General features: G+C 35.2%; 1 protein-coding gene across 1 annotated transcript in view; it reads left to right on the forward strand.

Moving 5' to 3' along the window:
- Smp_151880 (putative transient receptor potential channel) overlaps positions 1–14,643 on the forward strand; it is a gene marked incomplete at both ends in the record, with an annotated part of 34,745 nt that extends 20,102 nt beyond the window's left edge. Inside the window, 4 exons of the mRNA XM_018797425.1 lie at positions 1,372–1,466; positions 4,575–4,638; positions 12,703–13,097; positions 14,224–14,643. Of these exons, the coding sequence (XP_018652468.1) occupies positions 1,372–1,466; positions 4,575–4,638; positions 12,703–13,097; positions 14,224–14,643 (974 nt within the window). The remainder of the gene's footprint in view (positions 1–1,371; positions 1,467–4,574; positions 4,639–12,702; positions 13,098–14,223) is intronic.
- Positions 14,644–16,528: the final 1,885 nt, after the last annotated feature.

The following is a 16,528-nucleotide window of genomic DNA, read 5'->3' on the forward strand; positions in this document are numbered from 1 at the left end:
AAAAGTGTAAACAATAGTCAGAAGGGGATTTGTGGAGATTTCAGTATTTTTCATAGTTGAAATCATGAGTCAATTGAAGCTAGACCACCATCGAAAACCTGGAAGCAATGGACAGCCGTTTCGTCCTATTATGGGACTCCTAAGCAGTGCGCATCCACGATCCCGCACTCGCGACATTCGAACCCAGGACCTACCAACAGTATTTAAATATATAGGATAACTAAGTAATTACCCACTTTGACAAAAAAGAACAAATATCTTGATGTTAGTATGAACTACTGATATTGTTTATGATGGATTCAAGACAGTTAAGTCACTTGAAAATTAGTTACAATATAGAATTCATGGATGATATTTTATGTATGAAACAAAACTGTTCGCAAAATGACGATAACTTTGAAAATCAGACACTTATATTACATTCCTTCCAAATTTAATCACAGACAGTAATAATAGTTCTTCCAGTCGATAACTATATGGATGCGAAATGGTTACAGAATGATTATTTGATTCATCTTATACAGAGTTGATTATTTCAAAAAGTATCATTTCTCTGAAGATTACAAAAACATCTTGCTAAAATGTGACATCTAGCATGATATCTAAATTTGAGGTTTAATATCTAATACCTTGGCCTAACATTTCAACATGATGGAAAGGATGTGGTCACATTATAATTTGATTGATAGAATTCGGCCATCACTAAAAGAACTAGGCAAACATGACATTAGTCACTGCTCAGTGATCGATCAACTCTACATCTATATACATCGATAAGTTATTCAGGACCTATCTTTCTACCAGTTATTACTTGTCAACGAGTCGTAGCTGCAACATTGAGGGGAGTGATACAGATTATGAAATTTAAATACATGTCATCAAGTGTCTCAGTCACTGGATTATGCAAAATGTTAATGAGCATCGAATTGTTCGAAATGTTTATCCAAAGCTGATTGATTCAATCCATTTCAAATCAATCCTAATTCATCGGATCTATAGGCTACAATGTAACTTGATCCGTGAAATGCAATCAGTACTATAGATTTCACAAAAATGATACTGTTTAAGACTGAATGATCGCTTAGTTTTTTTACGTACGTGACTGTTAAAAAACTAGTCATTTCGATACAAAATTTCTACTACACCAGTCAAAATATGTAGATTCTCAGAGTGAACTACCTTGGACATTGTCAATAAGATTTATCACTTGCCATAACATTTGTTTACTGATAAATAAAACTCTAAGCATTTGTCTACTTATAGTAGTATAAATCGTTTTGTGAAATTTGTTCGCAAGTGCAGGAGGCAAAAACATTTACTTCCATCATTCCCTCTAAATCATGAATCCCGCTTTTTTTAATATGTAATCAGGTAAACTAACATTTGGCACCTACTCATATATTGCTTTCATCGTCTTACTGAATATGCTGATCGCTATGATGAATAATTCATATGAACAAATTGTAGTAAGTTGTGATTACACGTTGTATATATAATATATATGAGTGGTGTTGTTTACTTGTATCTTCCCATTGTTATGTAGGACTGCAATTGATCAGTCTCTTGTTGGCGTATGTACATCAGGACTCGGTAGCTAAGTGTATAACGCAATGGCGTTTGAAGCGAACGGTACTGGGTTCGAGTCCCACAGTGATAAATCAACTCTGAGGTATAGGTATATCCAGCTGACGAGTCCCAAATAGGACGGAACCTGTGTCCTGAATTTCACTGCTAGCCACTATTCATCTTTGTTTTTAAAGCTTGTGACTTCAGACAATATCGAGACAGTCCGCACAGGATGAACACATGCCAACAGGAGACTGATCAATTGTAGTCCTAAATAACAATGAGAAGATACAAGTAAGCAACACCAAGTGAATACGAAAAAACAAGGTTTGCAGACTAACGTGAGGGAAGAGGTTTCAAGTAGAACGAACAAAAAAGATCAAAGAAGCGATAGAAAGAAGCTTCCCTGTTGTCCAACTATTTTCATTGTATAACTCCATATGTTTCTTAAATCAATCAAAAGTAGATCAATACTTTTCTGAGATCACCTTTAAGTTTATTTATGTATATACATGTACTTGTAGAAACAAGTAAAATAGGAAGCACTGAAAGGTATCGAAATAATACCGAGATTATGCCAAAGTTTACAGGCGAGACTACTGTGTGTACGTGAATAAGTTCAAGGTTACAAACAACGGAAAATGTGTGTTTTTTGGTACAATTAAACAAAACAGTACAGTAAAACAATCACTGGTACAGTTGGTTATAATAATAAATGTTTCCATCACACCAATTGCGTTCTCTTCATAAAAGTAGATCACTACAACTTTATCTTCAAAATATAATTACTAATCAATCTTACCTACTTAAATCGTTCATTCTTGTTTCTAAAGTCGGTTCGAACAACACTTCATGGAGTACAGCATCTTCGACTTTTTGTAGTACTATAACGAACGTAAATTTAGGCCATTTGTAGCTGGTGAGAAGCCTTGAAAATATAAATTTTGTCATAACAATTCTCAGTGCTTGTCACTTAGTACCGGGACGGATTTCATTTTAACAAACAGACAAATTGTGATCATCCAAAAACATATTTTATAAGTGGTTTAAAGTCATTAACTGCTATTCATTTTCAGTTACTAATGTTTCCCACTAGTCTACCTGGTAAGATTATTTTTTTCCATCAATCCCTGTATAAGAAGCATGTTTCAGTACTTAACTACATTGGTCAAAATGTAACCAATTGTTTCCTGGTTGGTTTTTAACAATCATTTGAATAATTCGTTATGAAAAGATCATTAGTGAAGTTCCATGTTCTTTTTCAGTAAATGTCTAAAATTGTTTCTCACTATACCGGTGTCTTGAAAACATGTAATAGTAATCAGTAGGGTTTTGTGATTTCCCGTTACTTCTATTCAGGACTGCATATATCAGTCTCTGAGCGGATGTAGCCATTTTTCGACACATTTTATAGAATAGGTGGATTGTGGCTATGAATGGAATCAGAAAGAGCGTTTCGTCCTAGTTAAGACTGGTTAGATGGATATCTACATACCAGTGCTAATTTTTACACTGAGAATTCTAAACTTGTGTATAATGGATGTAATAGGATAGTGATCAAATATTTAACTATCTCAAGACTTGTTATTATCTCAAGTAGTTGCTCAACGTTGACATCGTTAGGCAGTGGAACTCTCGATTATTATTGTATGCTATAACTTATATCAACAGTTATTAAAGACAAGTCTTTCAGGAAAACTGTATCAATACCAGTTACATCAAAGGATAGGTAGTATAACTGTTCATAATTCAATGTATAAAAGACCTTGATGTATTGAATCAGAAATGGTGAAATAGTGACATATTGGACACTTTATCTTCACATTATGTTCACATAGAGGTTGAAAAGAAGTTCAGATTTTACAATAACACAGTAATTACACAAACTTCATAGGTTACAAGATTACAAGGTAAAGTGATTAAACCTACAGGAGTGTCGATTATTATTATTAAGGAACAATTCCAAACCATTACGTGAGAGACATGATATGATGAATATTATGTAAACTGATAAACAAGCCTAACTTTCAAACATTTTTGTGATAAAACTAGTTACTTCATAAGTAATTAATAGTAGGTTGGGAAATGGAAAAGATATAACAACAGTTCATAAATCAAATGAAAGGTTACAATAAGAGCAATGCAAAAAAAACCATGACCCATGTATGTGATAGATGTAAGCTAAAATCATATATGATAATGTACTCACTGGTGACTGGCTCCATGAGGTATTTCCTGGAGTTCTAGTGAGAAGCAGTGACCAGTGGAGTTCAACCAGGTCTGTTGGGAGATATCAACTAACTGATAACATTGTTGAATGGTTGCTCAATTTTGTGGATCGGTTGAAGTTAGACATTAACACCGTTGGATGCCAGCCGGCTCAGTGGTCTATCGGTTAAGTGCTCTGGCGCTAGACTGGTAGGTCTTGGGTTCGAATCTCGCGAGGCGGGATCGTGGATGCACACAGCTGAGGAGTCCCATAATAGGACGAAACAACCGTCCAGTACGTCCAAGTTTTCCATGGTGGTCTAGCTTCAATTGACTCATGATCTCAACTCTATAAAATTACTAAAGTCTCCACCAAACCCCCTCTGATATATGATAATTCTTCATTGAATAGTTCTGAAATTTCCGTCTCTCTAAATTATTCATCTGGATACAACATATATAGAGTGCAATTTTGGGTTAAGATTAACCTCAGTTCAATTTTATATAGTTAAGATCATGAGTCAATTGAAGCTAGACCACCATGGAAAACTTGGACGTACTGGACGGTTGTTTCGTCCTATTATGGGACTCCTCAGCTGTGTGGCCGTCCAGTGCTTCCAAGTTTTCCATGTTGGTCTAGCTTCAATTAACTCATGATCTCAACTCTATAAAATCACTAAAAAATCTCCACAAAACCCCCCTTCTGATAATCAGTCCAATTTTATTGATTATTCATCTTCAATCTTTATAATTAATTTATTAAAATATGTTCCCGTATTTATTATTTCTATATATAATAGGGTCAAGTTGATATTGAATGGAAATTTGCTAGATCTAAATTATGGATTAGTTATTTTGGTGAAGGTTGTACTGTACCAGTACCATTTAATATAATACCTACACCAAAAGCATTTATGTATATGTTAAATACAATTAAAAATTTATTTTTAAATTGTTCTAATAAGAAACAATTACATCGTAATGATTGGGAAACAATTCGAGTAAGTTTATATTCATTTTTGATGAAATCTAATTTTATATGCACAAACTTTATGTAACAAAATGTTACTTACTTACTTACTTACTTACTTACTTACACCTGTTATCCCTTGTCGAGGAGCATACACCGCTCACCAGCATTCTCCATCCAACTCTGTCCTGGGAAATCCTTTCTAGTTCTTTCCAGTTACCATTCATCCTTTTTCATATCTGCTTCTATTTCCCGGCGTAATGTGTTCTTTAGCCTTACACTTTTCCGCTTCCCTTCCGGATTCCAAGTTAGGGATTGAGTCGTGATGCACATTGATGATTTCCTTAATGTATGTCCTATCCTTTTCCAACATCTTTTCCTAATTTCCTCTTCAGTTGGAAGCTGGTTTGTCCTCTCCCACAGAAGGCTGTTGCTGATACTTGAGGATAATGATATCAGTTGAGATCGCTGTTTTGTTATGATGTGAAACTCTTCAGCAAAGTGGATCCATAATCACTACAGTCAAAAAACTTAGAATCTACTGGTTACACGGCGAAGAAACCCTGTTTGACATAGGTTTCGTGATAGTTGGGACTCATCACCAAAGCGTACCTGTAATTATGAGTTAACTGACTTTCGTTACTAACTTTAAATCCTCATCATCCGGATATACGTTCTGAGATGTTACCACTGAGCTATTTAGGCAGCGGTTGACCTCTTGCAATACCGGGATATTTACAGTTGATTATCACTAATCAGTAACTAATGTTATAGTTGTCTAGTCGATCAATACTCGACTGAGAATTCGCCTATTCCTAACTGGCTAACCAATAGACCGGAAAAAGCAGCCAAGTGCGTTTTATATTTCATCATTTATGATTTTTATTGTTTTCTTACATATATCATGCTGTCACTACACCTGACCGTTGTAGCATACGTATCAACATACAATTTGATGCTTTCCTCGTATTGTGATTTTCCCACCCATGAAATATTCCATACATGTTCACTTCTACCTTATGTTTCCTGAAAAAAAATACTCAAAAATACTGGTGGATACAAAGTAAATGTACTTTTTCGGTTTTATTTTGTAAATGATAAACTGCATGACTATGGAATTCGATTTGTCCACAGATAAATCTCATAAACAATCGCCTAAACTGTCGTACACAGAATTTTGGCAAAGCTATAATCAAAACGGATGAAGAATACATATATATGAGCAACTTATAATCTTCTACTAAGACATAAATTAAGTACAGTCTGTAAAAAAACGTAAAATAGTATAATCAGTTAGGAAGATGGAGTAATAGGTGTACACATACTGAACAGTAATAAAAACACGACAAAAATGAATCAACCAGAAAGCTAGTTATGCTTCTAAAAATGTACGATTTAGCCGTTGGTATTTAATCAAAGAATAACCGTTATGCGGTCGAACTGAGCTTCAAGTGGTAGGCGTTTAGCCTAAATATTATCAGTTGGATCATTTTTATCGATCGTGGTTAACGGTGACACACAGGATCTTGTTTCTTCTCTGAATTCTATTGATGGAACCTATAAATATGTCTCAGATCCACTATGATACCATGTGATTACACATTGAATTTCTGAATATGAAGAAAATATAATTACCGAGGATTTTGGTGTATCGATCACTATTCATGGAAGATTTACAGTAATATTTGTTTCATTATAGCTTTCTGTAAGAATGTTTAGAACTGCTTTACTGTCGGATTGACTAAGGATTAATTGTGAGAAAAGTTGAAATCTGATATGAGAAAATTTCAACCTTGACCGGTTCTCAGTTCATTTAAACCCTTTTTTCCTGAATATTGATAATATGTAACTGAGTTTGAACAAACTGATGTCTTAATAATTTTCAAGTATGGGAAAGAGCAAATTGCAACGAGAACTATGTATGAAATTCATTTAGTATTGTTTGTTTGAATCTTCCCATTGATGTTTAGGGCTGCAACTGGTAAGTCTCTAATTGACATATGTGCATACTGTACGTATTGCCTCAATATAGCGTAAATTCACAAGCATGGTAAGCAAAAATGGATAGTGGCTAGCAGTGGAATCCAGGACGATGTCCTAGAGTGAACATCAACTCTGAGATGTAGGTACATCCAGCTGACGAGTCCCAAATAGGACGGAACCTGTGTCCTGAATTTCACTGCTAGCCACTATTCATCTTTGTTTTTAAAGCTTGTGACTTCAGGCAATATCGAGACAGTCCGCACAGGATGAACATATACCAACAGGAGACTGATCAATTGTAGTCCTAAACATCAATGGGAAGATTCAAGCAAACAATACTAAATGTATTTAAACTTCACCCCATTGCACATGCAAGTGGCTATGTATGAAAGTTGTTACGAATAAGTTGGTGTTCAGTGAACATATAAAATGAATGTAAAATGTTATGGTATAATATTAGAATAATGAACTATGTTAATTACCATAAATACATGTAGATGCTTCTGAAATTCACATTACAAAAGGTGTTCAAAAACGGAGTGAAAATAATGTTACTTAATATTAGTGAGTAATATAGTGTAGAACACAAAAGGAAATTAGGTTAGGAAGAATTAAAGGACAATGAACAGTGAGATATTAATGATCAGTTATAAGAAAGTCCGAAATTGAAATATTCGAAGCAAATCATAAATACGGTTTGAATATCTATTATAATTATGGCGATAAATGCAAATGAGGAGCTCTTGTTAGTAAGAATATTTAAGTGGTTAGGATAATAATATTATTACTTTATATGATGATTCTATACATTTAGGTGTGATTCAGTCAATTACGAGAGTGATCTCTGAAAGCTAACAGAAAACTGGGTTCATAGAAATGGCTTCGAACTAACCGCTTGTAAGCTACCTGCTGAAAAAGCGAGACACGTTTAAATTTGAATCATTGTTTATGATTGTAACATTTTAGTGTGAATGATTGATATGTAGGCTCCACTGAACTACTTTTAGAGATATCTCTTGCCATTTGTAATCTAAAATAAGGATAATCAACGTTTGAATTTCGCACTGCAATTGATTGACCTTCTTATTCGAATCTTGCCATATCTCTAACATTCTGTTCTCATTTCAGCCATCAATTTTATCATGCATACAACAGATTTTCTAAATTTAACAGTTTTCGTCATTGATTGTTCTTAGTTAGACAATAAGTGATAACCGGGGATTCCTGGATAGCAACTACTATGGAACTACTCGGCAGTAGACACCCACGACCATACCTAGATCCAGACCAAAACTTTCAGGTCTCACAACGGGTACTTAGAATTTTCAAACCATTGATTTGACACCTAACGGTTTATCTATCTACATTTAAATGTCTATTTTCTTCTTCATTTAATAGTTACGTATAAAACAAGTTAAAGAATGTGAAGCACGTTATCAAAATGTAATGCGTGAATTAACTAAACGTTATCTTATGCAAAAATTACGTTCAAGTGAAAATGATATTGTTACTGCAGATGATTTAAGTGAAATTAAAGGTGATATAAGCGCATTTCGACATGAATTATTAGATATACTTAAATCGAATGGAATGAAAATACCGGCTTATCATAAAACAGGTAAGTCTATTAAGTGCTTTAGTTATTGTGAACTCTTTTTTAGCCTTAGGTAAGGGTTTTAATGTTTTACAACAGAGACGATATAATCTGGGAACTAAAAAAACATACACTGAACTAATGTTGGTGTTAGTTACGGATATAAATGAACAATCGACTAGTGACACTGTATTTAAGCAATAGTCATTTTTAATCAATCAATTAAACCCTTCTAAATGGAAAATGCTTGACGGTGTTGTAGTGAATGAGAACACAGGTGAGGATCACCAACTATGTAAATTACAAAGTCGCTTGATACAATACAAACATCATACTTTGGTACTCCATTTGCAAAATGTTCATTAATTAAATTCATTTAGCATTGTTTGTTTGAATCTTCCCATTGATGTTTTAGGACTGCAACTGGTCAGTCTTTAATTGGCATATGTGCATACTATGCGTATTGCCTCGATATAGCCTTGATTCACAAGCATTATAAGCAAAGATGGATAGTGGCTAGCAGTGGAATCCAGGACGCACGTTTCGTCCTATTTGGGACTCATCAGCTGGATGTACCTGCATCTCAGAGTTGATGTTCACTCTGTTCATTAATTGTCTCAAACTTCATTGTTCCAGGAGTTCCACACCGATTACTTTCTATTTCTGTTCTTTTCTTCTTGATCTTCTCAATCCTCTGCTGTCGGATATTCTATTCCTTACTCACGATAGATACTACTTATGTCGATATAAGTAGCCCATACCAGTGTTAGTATTGAGACAATGCTGAAATAATAAAACGGGAAGCGACGAAGTAGTTGAAAAGCTAAACTTCTATAGTTTATCAGCGGTATTTCAAACAATGGAAATGGAGATAGTATGAGTGTGTTTTCATAAATGATGAGTATTTTAGAGGGAATAAAATAGATGTACTCAAAAATTTTGTGAAATCAAGTTTTTATGACCGATGGTAATAGTTTGTTAGATAAACTTGTTGTACTTGAAGAGCTGAACAGCTAATCATATACATATCTCCTTATTTACAATGGGGTCAAATTAAACCAATATAATAAAATATAATCTAGCTGATGATGAACAGTTATCCCGGATCAAAAACGACGGTTATTTGTAAGTTAAACTGTTCTTTTCTCAGGTTTTAATCCTGATTTTCTTGCTACTGTCACGTTCATTTTCGTAATGGTCACAAGAAGGAATAAAAGTTGAAGCACTGAGAAATAATTGAAGGTATTTTGATAGAAAGACAAACTGAATCAATGTTTTTTATAATACCAATAATGTTAACTTAAATTAATCAAAGGTCCCAGTTTATAGGCAAAGATGGATAGTGGATGGCAGTGGAATCCACGACGCGCGTTTCATCCTATTCGGGACTCGTCAGCTGGATGTACCTGCATCTCAGAGTTGTTCTTCACTCCGTGACTCAAACCCAGTACCATCCGCTTCAAATGCCATAGCGTTATCCACTTAGCTACCGAGTCTTGATAGCCAGTTTATTTTCACCTTCAGTTTGAGAAGAATAGGAGGCTAGATGCCCTGTTTTAGTCCTGTATGTAGAGTCTCTCAGTTGATCGGTTGCTATGTCAAGCCAACACAGCTTATTCTGGCTTCCGGACACATCGATTTATTCATTGTTTTTGAGTCACATTTTGACCTTGTTGATTATTCGCTTATCAACTTGACTGTTTTTTGTGTAAGCGTAGTGTGTGCATTTCTTATCTTACTCATTACATGCCTGTAACTTATTTTTGTCTGACTATAAGTATCGATTCACGCTTGGTTAAATCAACTTGGTTAACACGTCTTCTCTACCGCGCATCATTTCATTTCGCTTCATTCTCTCCTCTTTGCTTCGTTTATTTTATCGTCTGTCTGGATCAATGATTGTATGAAATATACGTACTCAAAGTCCCTTTTCGTATTTGACTTATTTTTATCCCGTTATTCACCAACTTGACTTAAGTCGATAATTATATGCGAGGATTAGCGACATGTATATTTCAATAACAATCATTCATACGATCCAACTGGAGTCAGATATAGGGTCACTAAAATCCAACTTTTTTTGAATGTAAGACTGATGGAGTTTCAACCATGTGTTAAGGTAAGGAGTTCCACTCGTCAATGATCTAATAGGGAATACAGTAATCAGTTGACAAGTAATTTGATCTGGGTTTGCGAACATTTTTAGTGTTCTTATAAATTCTGTTTTGAAATATAAGAAAATTGAGGTTATGTCAGCTATGAAGCCATTATTTTGTAATTTAAATAGAATGAAAAAGTAACCTCTAGTCCTTCTTTATTACAAGAAGACCATATTTAGATCAGCCAGTCCCTTGTCATACGTTAGATTTGAGATTCAGTAGATTAACTCAGTTGAGGTTCTTTGAACCTTTTCCAACAGTTCCCTGTTCATTTAGGCAGAAGATAGGTACTTCTGTACAATATTCAAGTTTAGGATGAATAAGTACTGTGTACAAAGTTGTAAAGATCTTGAGACCTACATGGTTAAAGGTTCTACGTATTGACCAGACGGATCTGAAACTTTTACTTGTTATCACAAATGAGTGTGCAGTAGTTTTCAAGTCTTCATTGAGAATGAATCCTAAATTAGTGTGTACCTGAACAACATGTTGCTCACTATTATTCACTGTGTATGTATCTGAACCTTGGTGACTAATATGCATCATAAGACACCTGAATTTTCTACTAATATTGATTCATATGCATATTCAAAGTTCTCCCAATGACACTGTTGATCTTTAACAGTTGAATTGCACCAACTGACTATTTGAAATTCTCCATTATTGCAGACTTCTTCAAATAGAATGCTTTTTGACTGTCTCTTAGGAAATTGTGTTTCATTCACTTTAAAAATCTGATAGTTTTAGTCGTTTAAATTGTTAGCTGTACTTGTTACTAAGTGATGCAGAATTAGAAATATTCCTTAGACATTGATTTCAGCCGGTGGGAGGGATTTGTAAAATCTCATTGTACTTATTTTGTGCTACATGTGATTCTTTTGACTGTCATTTTTAAAATGGTTTTATTGAACTGATATATAAGAAAACTTACTTACTGGTTGGCGATTTTTTAGCGAGTTACTTTTCTATGGGATGGGGTCACTGACCCTATGCCCAACCCTCCTCCTTTATCCGGGCTTGAGATCGGCAGTAGCCCTCGGAGGGGCTATAGACGGAGTTATATGAGAAAACTATTTGGGCAAATTGTCAGGAATGAAACTATGTACTCATTTTTAAGAAAAATTGTCCTTTGACTTTTGTTCTAAAAAGATTAACTTAAAAATCGATCTCATTTGTAACTTATATGCCGATGAGGCGTGAAGAGCAGTTTAAAAGAACAATGTTTAAATGTTGAAAGATATACTTTCATGTGGAAGAAATGCGTATGTTAGAAAGATTGAACTAGGTTATCCTTAAGCATGTGAGTTCACTTAGCAAGTTGCATTAATATTCCAGTATTTTATAGTTTTATGCGTGCTCTAATGGGCTAATGTTGAGGCCATGTGGCTGACTGCTCTGAAAGTTTATGTGGTCCCATCACCAAGAAATTTCGATAACGTTTTTCATCGGAGGATAGGACTAGCATCATCTAGTAGCACAGTTAGTGACAGGTGTATCAGTTCACTTGAGATTTTGAGTTGTTTTTACTGATAATAACTGACTAGTCTAATATCTGGATCCATGGTTTTGTGGAGTTTTTATCCAACTTCTTCAAAACCTAGAACAATGTATAATAATGCCATGTTATAGCCTTGTTATGGCGATCTAATCTTTTGGTAGAATTCATTCTTTACTGAGACCTGGACAACATGAGATTGATTATTGTTCGGTCATTGATTACTTTAAAACTTGTAAAGATTATTTGATAAAACTGAGAACTTTATATAGTTGAGATCATGAGACAATTGAAACTAGACCACCGTGGAAAACCTAGAAACACTGGACGGCCAACTCGTCCTATTGTGGGACTCCTCAGCAGTGCGCATCCACGACCTCGCCTCGGGGGACTCTAACCCAGGACCTACCAGCCTCGCGCCAGAGCACTTAACCGATAGACCACTGAGCTGGCATCCAGCGGTGTTAATGTCTAACCTCGAGGTGCGAGGCTGGTAGGTCCTGGGTTTGAATCCCACGAGGTGAGGTCGTGGATGCACACTGCTGAGGAGTCCCACAATAGGACGAAACGGTCGTCCAGTGCTTCCAGGTTTTCCATGGTGGTCTAGCTTCAATTGACTCGTGATCTTAACTATATAAAATTACTAAAATCTCCACAAAACCCCCCTTGTGAAAACTGAGAACTGTTGTCACACGAATTGTACTGTTTTTTTTCCAAAAATCTGTAGTGTCCAAACTAAGACGTGGCCGAGAAGCTTATCAACTTTCAGAAATACAAGAAATGGTACGTGGTAAGAAATCTAGAGAATCAATAAAACGAACAAATATTAGTATTAATGAAAACAAGTCGACACAATCGAAACCATTGTTTAGTGATATAAAACAGCCAGTTCATAGAAAAATCACAACTTCTACTGGAATTAATAAAAGTGATTTTAACAAAACTTTATTACCTAGTAGTACCAGTATTGGTGGTATAATTGGTCCAGTAGATAATCCAGCTTTTGAAAATGAAGAAGTTATCGTGAACAAGACTTCAATAAGTTCATCAGTTGATTTAGATGGGAAAAAGCAAGGAAAATCAACTACAGTTTTAGACCAGAAAACTTCAGTATCTGATGTAGTAAGTTAGTCTCAAAATTCAATTTTATTTTGAAATAAACATATCAAAGTGAATTGCTTATCTTCTGTCAGAATTCATCAGGGGTCGAGATTCACCCATGTGTTTATGTCTGAAGACTAAAACTAATGAAAAATCCCAGATTATTTTGAAGCAGTTATTCAATACTCCAGATGATATTGGTCCCGGATATTTACAATATTGTACTTTTATAAACGGGTATTGCTGATTGGAGTAAATAATTTGATATGTATTATGTCAAACGTGAGAAGTATAGTGTAAATCAAAGTAACGAACTTTCTAATTAAAAAATTATCATTGATATTATTAATTCATCTTGGAATAGAACCAAATGGAGGATCACGAAAAGTCAAAGAGCAGGTGATGACTCTCTCATACTGTTATATTTTCTCTTATCACGATCCAGCTACTCCTATTACTTAGTATTCTTGGACACCTCTTCACTCGACAAGTCCCCAAATCGCAACACGGATGATCAGGAACTTAATTATATTCCAAATAAAATGGTTGGATAGAAGTAGGAGTCATAATAAGAGAAACGTTAGTATATTTATAGTTTTTACATAAGAAGATTCTAGAGTCTTCTCTAAGTACTCGCTAGCGCTGATTGGATAAGAAGTAGGCAGTCAGCATGTAATAATTCAATCTATATTCAGCTAACATATACCCAACATAATTGACCTCAGAAATTATGATTCTCCACGAGAATTCCAACTTGAAGCTAGTCACTAGTTAACATATAGTTCCTATCAAGATTATGGTTAAATGTTTGATTCAATGTTGATTTTTCTACAGGTTCAGATTAGTTGGAGAACCTTCTTAAGCTTAGTTGCCTGAATGTGTGAATAATGAATTTAGAAGTACGTGTGTGGACTAAGTAACCAGATATTGGGTTTAGTTGAATCACCGAGTAACTTTTCTCAACACTTTGTTCCCTAACCAAAATGATGTTGAGGCTAGTAATTCTGAGGCTGTCAATTAATGAGCCCTATCGCGTTTCACCTTTCAATGTTACCTTTAATGAATGATCTCTATGTGAAGACTTGTTTTACACTGCTTTTTTTTAGTTCCAAACAATTTACGCATCGTTTTTTTTATAATATTTCAGACGAGTCAACAATTAAATCCTAATTTTATTCCATGTACAAGTGCTGTAGTTTGTGAAGAAACGATAACTAACAACACTGATCAAAACACAGTTGAGAAACAACTTCAGCAGTCAAAATTAAAACAACCACCATCTCAATTATCCATTGAAACAAAGACACCTTCAATGAACATTATCAAAAATGATAAGATGCCAAATTTAAAAAATTCAACATTCACAAATGAAACCAGGAGTCAAACAGTTAAACAAGATCATGCCGATAAGATTGAAAGTGTAGAAAATGAAGCAACTAGTCAACTCTTTTCTGATAGAAAATCAACTGATCATAAAACTATTGAACATTGTAAACTAAACAAAATTAGTCACCATCCAATGGATGAATGTTCACAGATGAAAAATCAACGTAGTGATCTTGTTTAAATGATACTTGAAAGTTATTTATGACAAAATGTGAATGAACAAAAACATTTTGTTTTACTCTGGGTTATTTTTCTCAACGTTTATCCTGATGGAAAGAATGATTTGATTAAATAAAATGGAAGAAATTATTGGGATGATTAACTTTTGTCTATTGTCACAGTTGAAAGCGTAGGTCAATTGAAGCTAAACCACCAAGGGAAACCTGGAAGCACTGGACGGTCAACTCGTCCTATTGTGGGACTCCTCAGTAGTGCGCATCTACGACCTCGCCTCACGAGATTCGAACCCAGGTCCTACCAGTCTCGCACTAAAGCACTTAACCGATAGACCACTAGGCCGGCCCGCATCCAACGGTGTTTATGTCTAACTCCAACCAATCTACGAAGCTGAGCAACCGTTCACCAATTATCTTCAGTGAGTTTCTATCTCACAACAGATGTGGTTTGAACTCCACTGGTCATTGCTTCTCACTAGAACTCCAGGATTTACCTCTTGAAGTCAGTCACTAGTGAGCATATGGTTTGAATAATTTTAACAGTTGGATTCATGAGTCAATCTAATCTAGACCACTATTGAAAACCTGGAAGTACTGGACGGCTGTTTTGTCCTAGCGGATACGCACTGCCGAGGAGTCCCATACTGGGACGAAACGGCCGTTCAGTACTGCCAGGGTGGTCTAGCTTAAATAAACTCATGAATTCAACTATTTAATTACTAAAATCTCCACAAACCTCCATTCTGATAATAATTATCATGTGCTAACTAGTGACCATCTTCAAGATGTATTTCCTGGAGTTCTGGTGAGAAGCCGTGACCTATGGAGTTCAACCGTGTCTGTTGTAAGGCAGTAATTCACTGAAGACAATGGTGAACAGTCTTGCAATATCGTGGATTGGTTGAAGTTAGACATTAACATCGTTGGACGCCGGCTCAGTGGTCTAGAGGTTAAGCGCTCCCGCAGGAGGATGAAGGTCCTGGGTTTGAGTCCCGTATGCGGGGTCATAGATGCTCACTGCCGAGGAGTCCCATACTAGGACGAGACGACCATTCAGTGCTTTTAGGTTTCCAGTAGTGGTCTAGTTTAGATTAATTCATGAATTCAGCTGTTAAAGTACTACGATCTCCACAATACCCCATTTTGAGTAATATTTAATAAGGATTAGAGATGGTAAAACACCATTTATCAGGTAGGAATGTTAAGCAAACTATTATATGTGGATCAATCAGTCTTAGAGGAATTTTAGATGAGATATTTGGTATTATTAGTGAAGGTAACAGTTGGTCAAAACCGTCTTATGATGAAAATTTGTAGCTCAGGTGGATGATTTTGATGGAGTTTTGTTCTCTGAGCTGGATGATTTCGTTGTGGATTGAAAGCGGCCCTGTTATCAAGAAACACGTTTGTTCGACTGCCATAGGATAACAGTGTTCCAACATTTTGGAAAATGTGGAGAAATGATCAATACATCTTGAACAGGAACGAAAACCAACCTGTTCCCCACGAGTCAATCTTTCCAGAGTTTCGAGCAATCTACTATATAATCAACATAACGATCTAAAGTGAGCAATGATTGGATATAATGACTTTGATAATCAGTTCATAAAACCTATTTAATTATACATCACAACCATTACAAAAGTACTGAAGTTATCTTTTTAAACATCAGTCGCTCGACAAATTTGAGCAATCACAATACGTGGTTATATTGCCTATAAAGTTAGATGTCGATCAAATGAACAAGTAAATTACGGCTTTATCACTGATTACATTTACATTTCAGTTAAATATCATTTTTTTGTTCCATTTATAAAGCATAAAACGTAATATAATTACATATACGCACATATAACTTTCATTGGGTACAGTTAGAGTATTCTTTTTCTC

Source organism: Schistosoma mansoni, chromosome 4, assembly GCF_000237925.1.
Source record: "Schistosoma mansoni strain Puerto Rico chromosome 4, complete genome".
Taxonomy (NCBI): domain Eukaryota; kingdom Metazoa; phylum Platyhelminthes; class Trematoda; order Strigeidida; family Schistosomatidae; genus Schistosoma; species Schistosoma mansoni.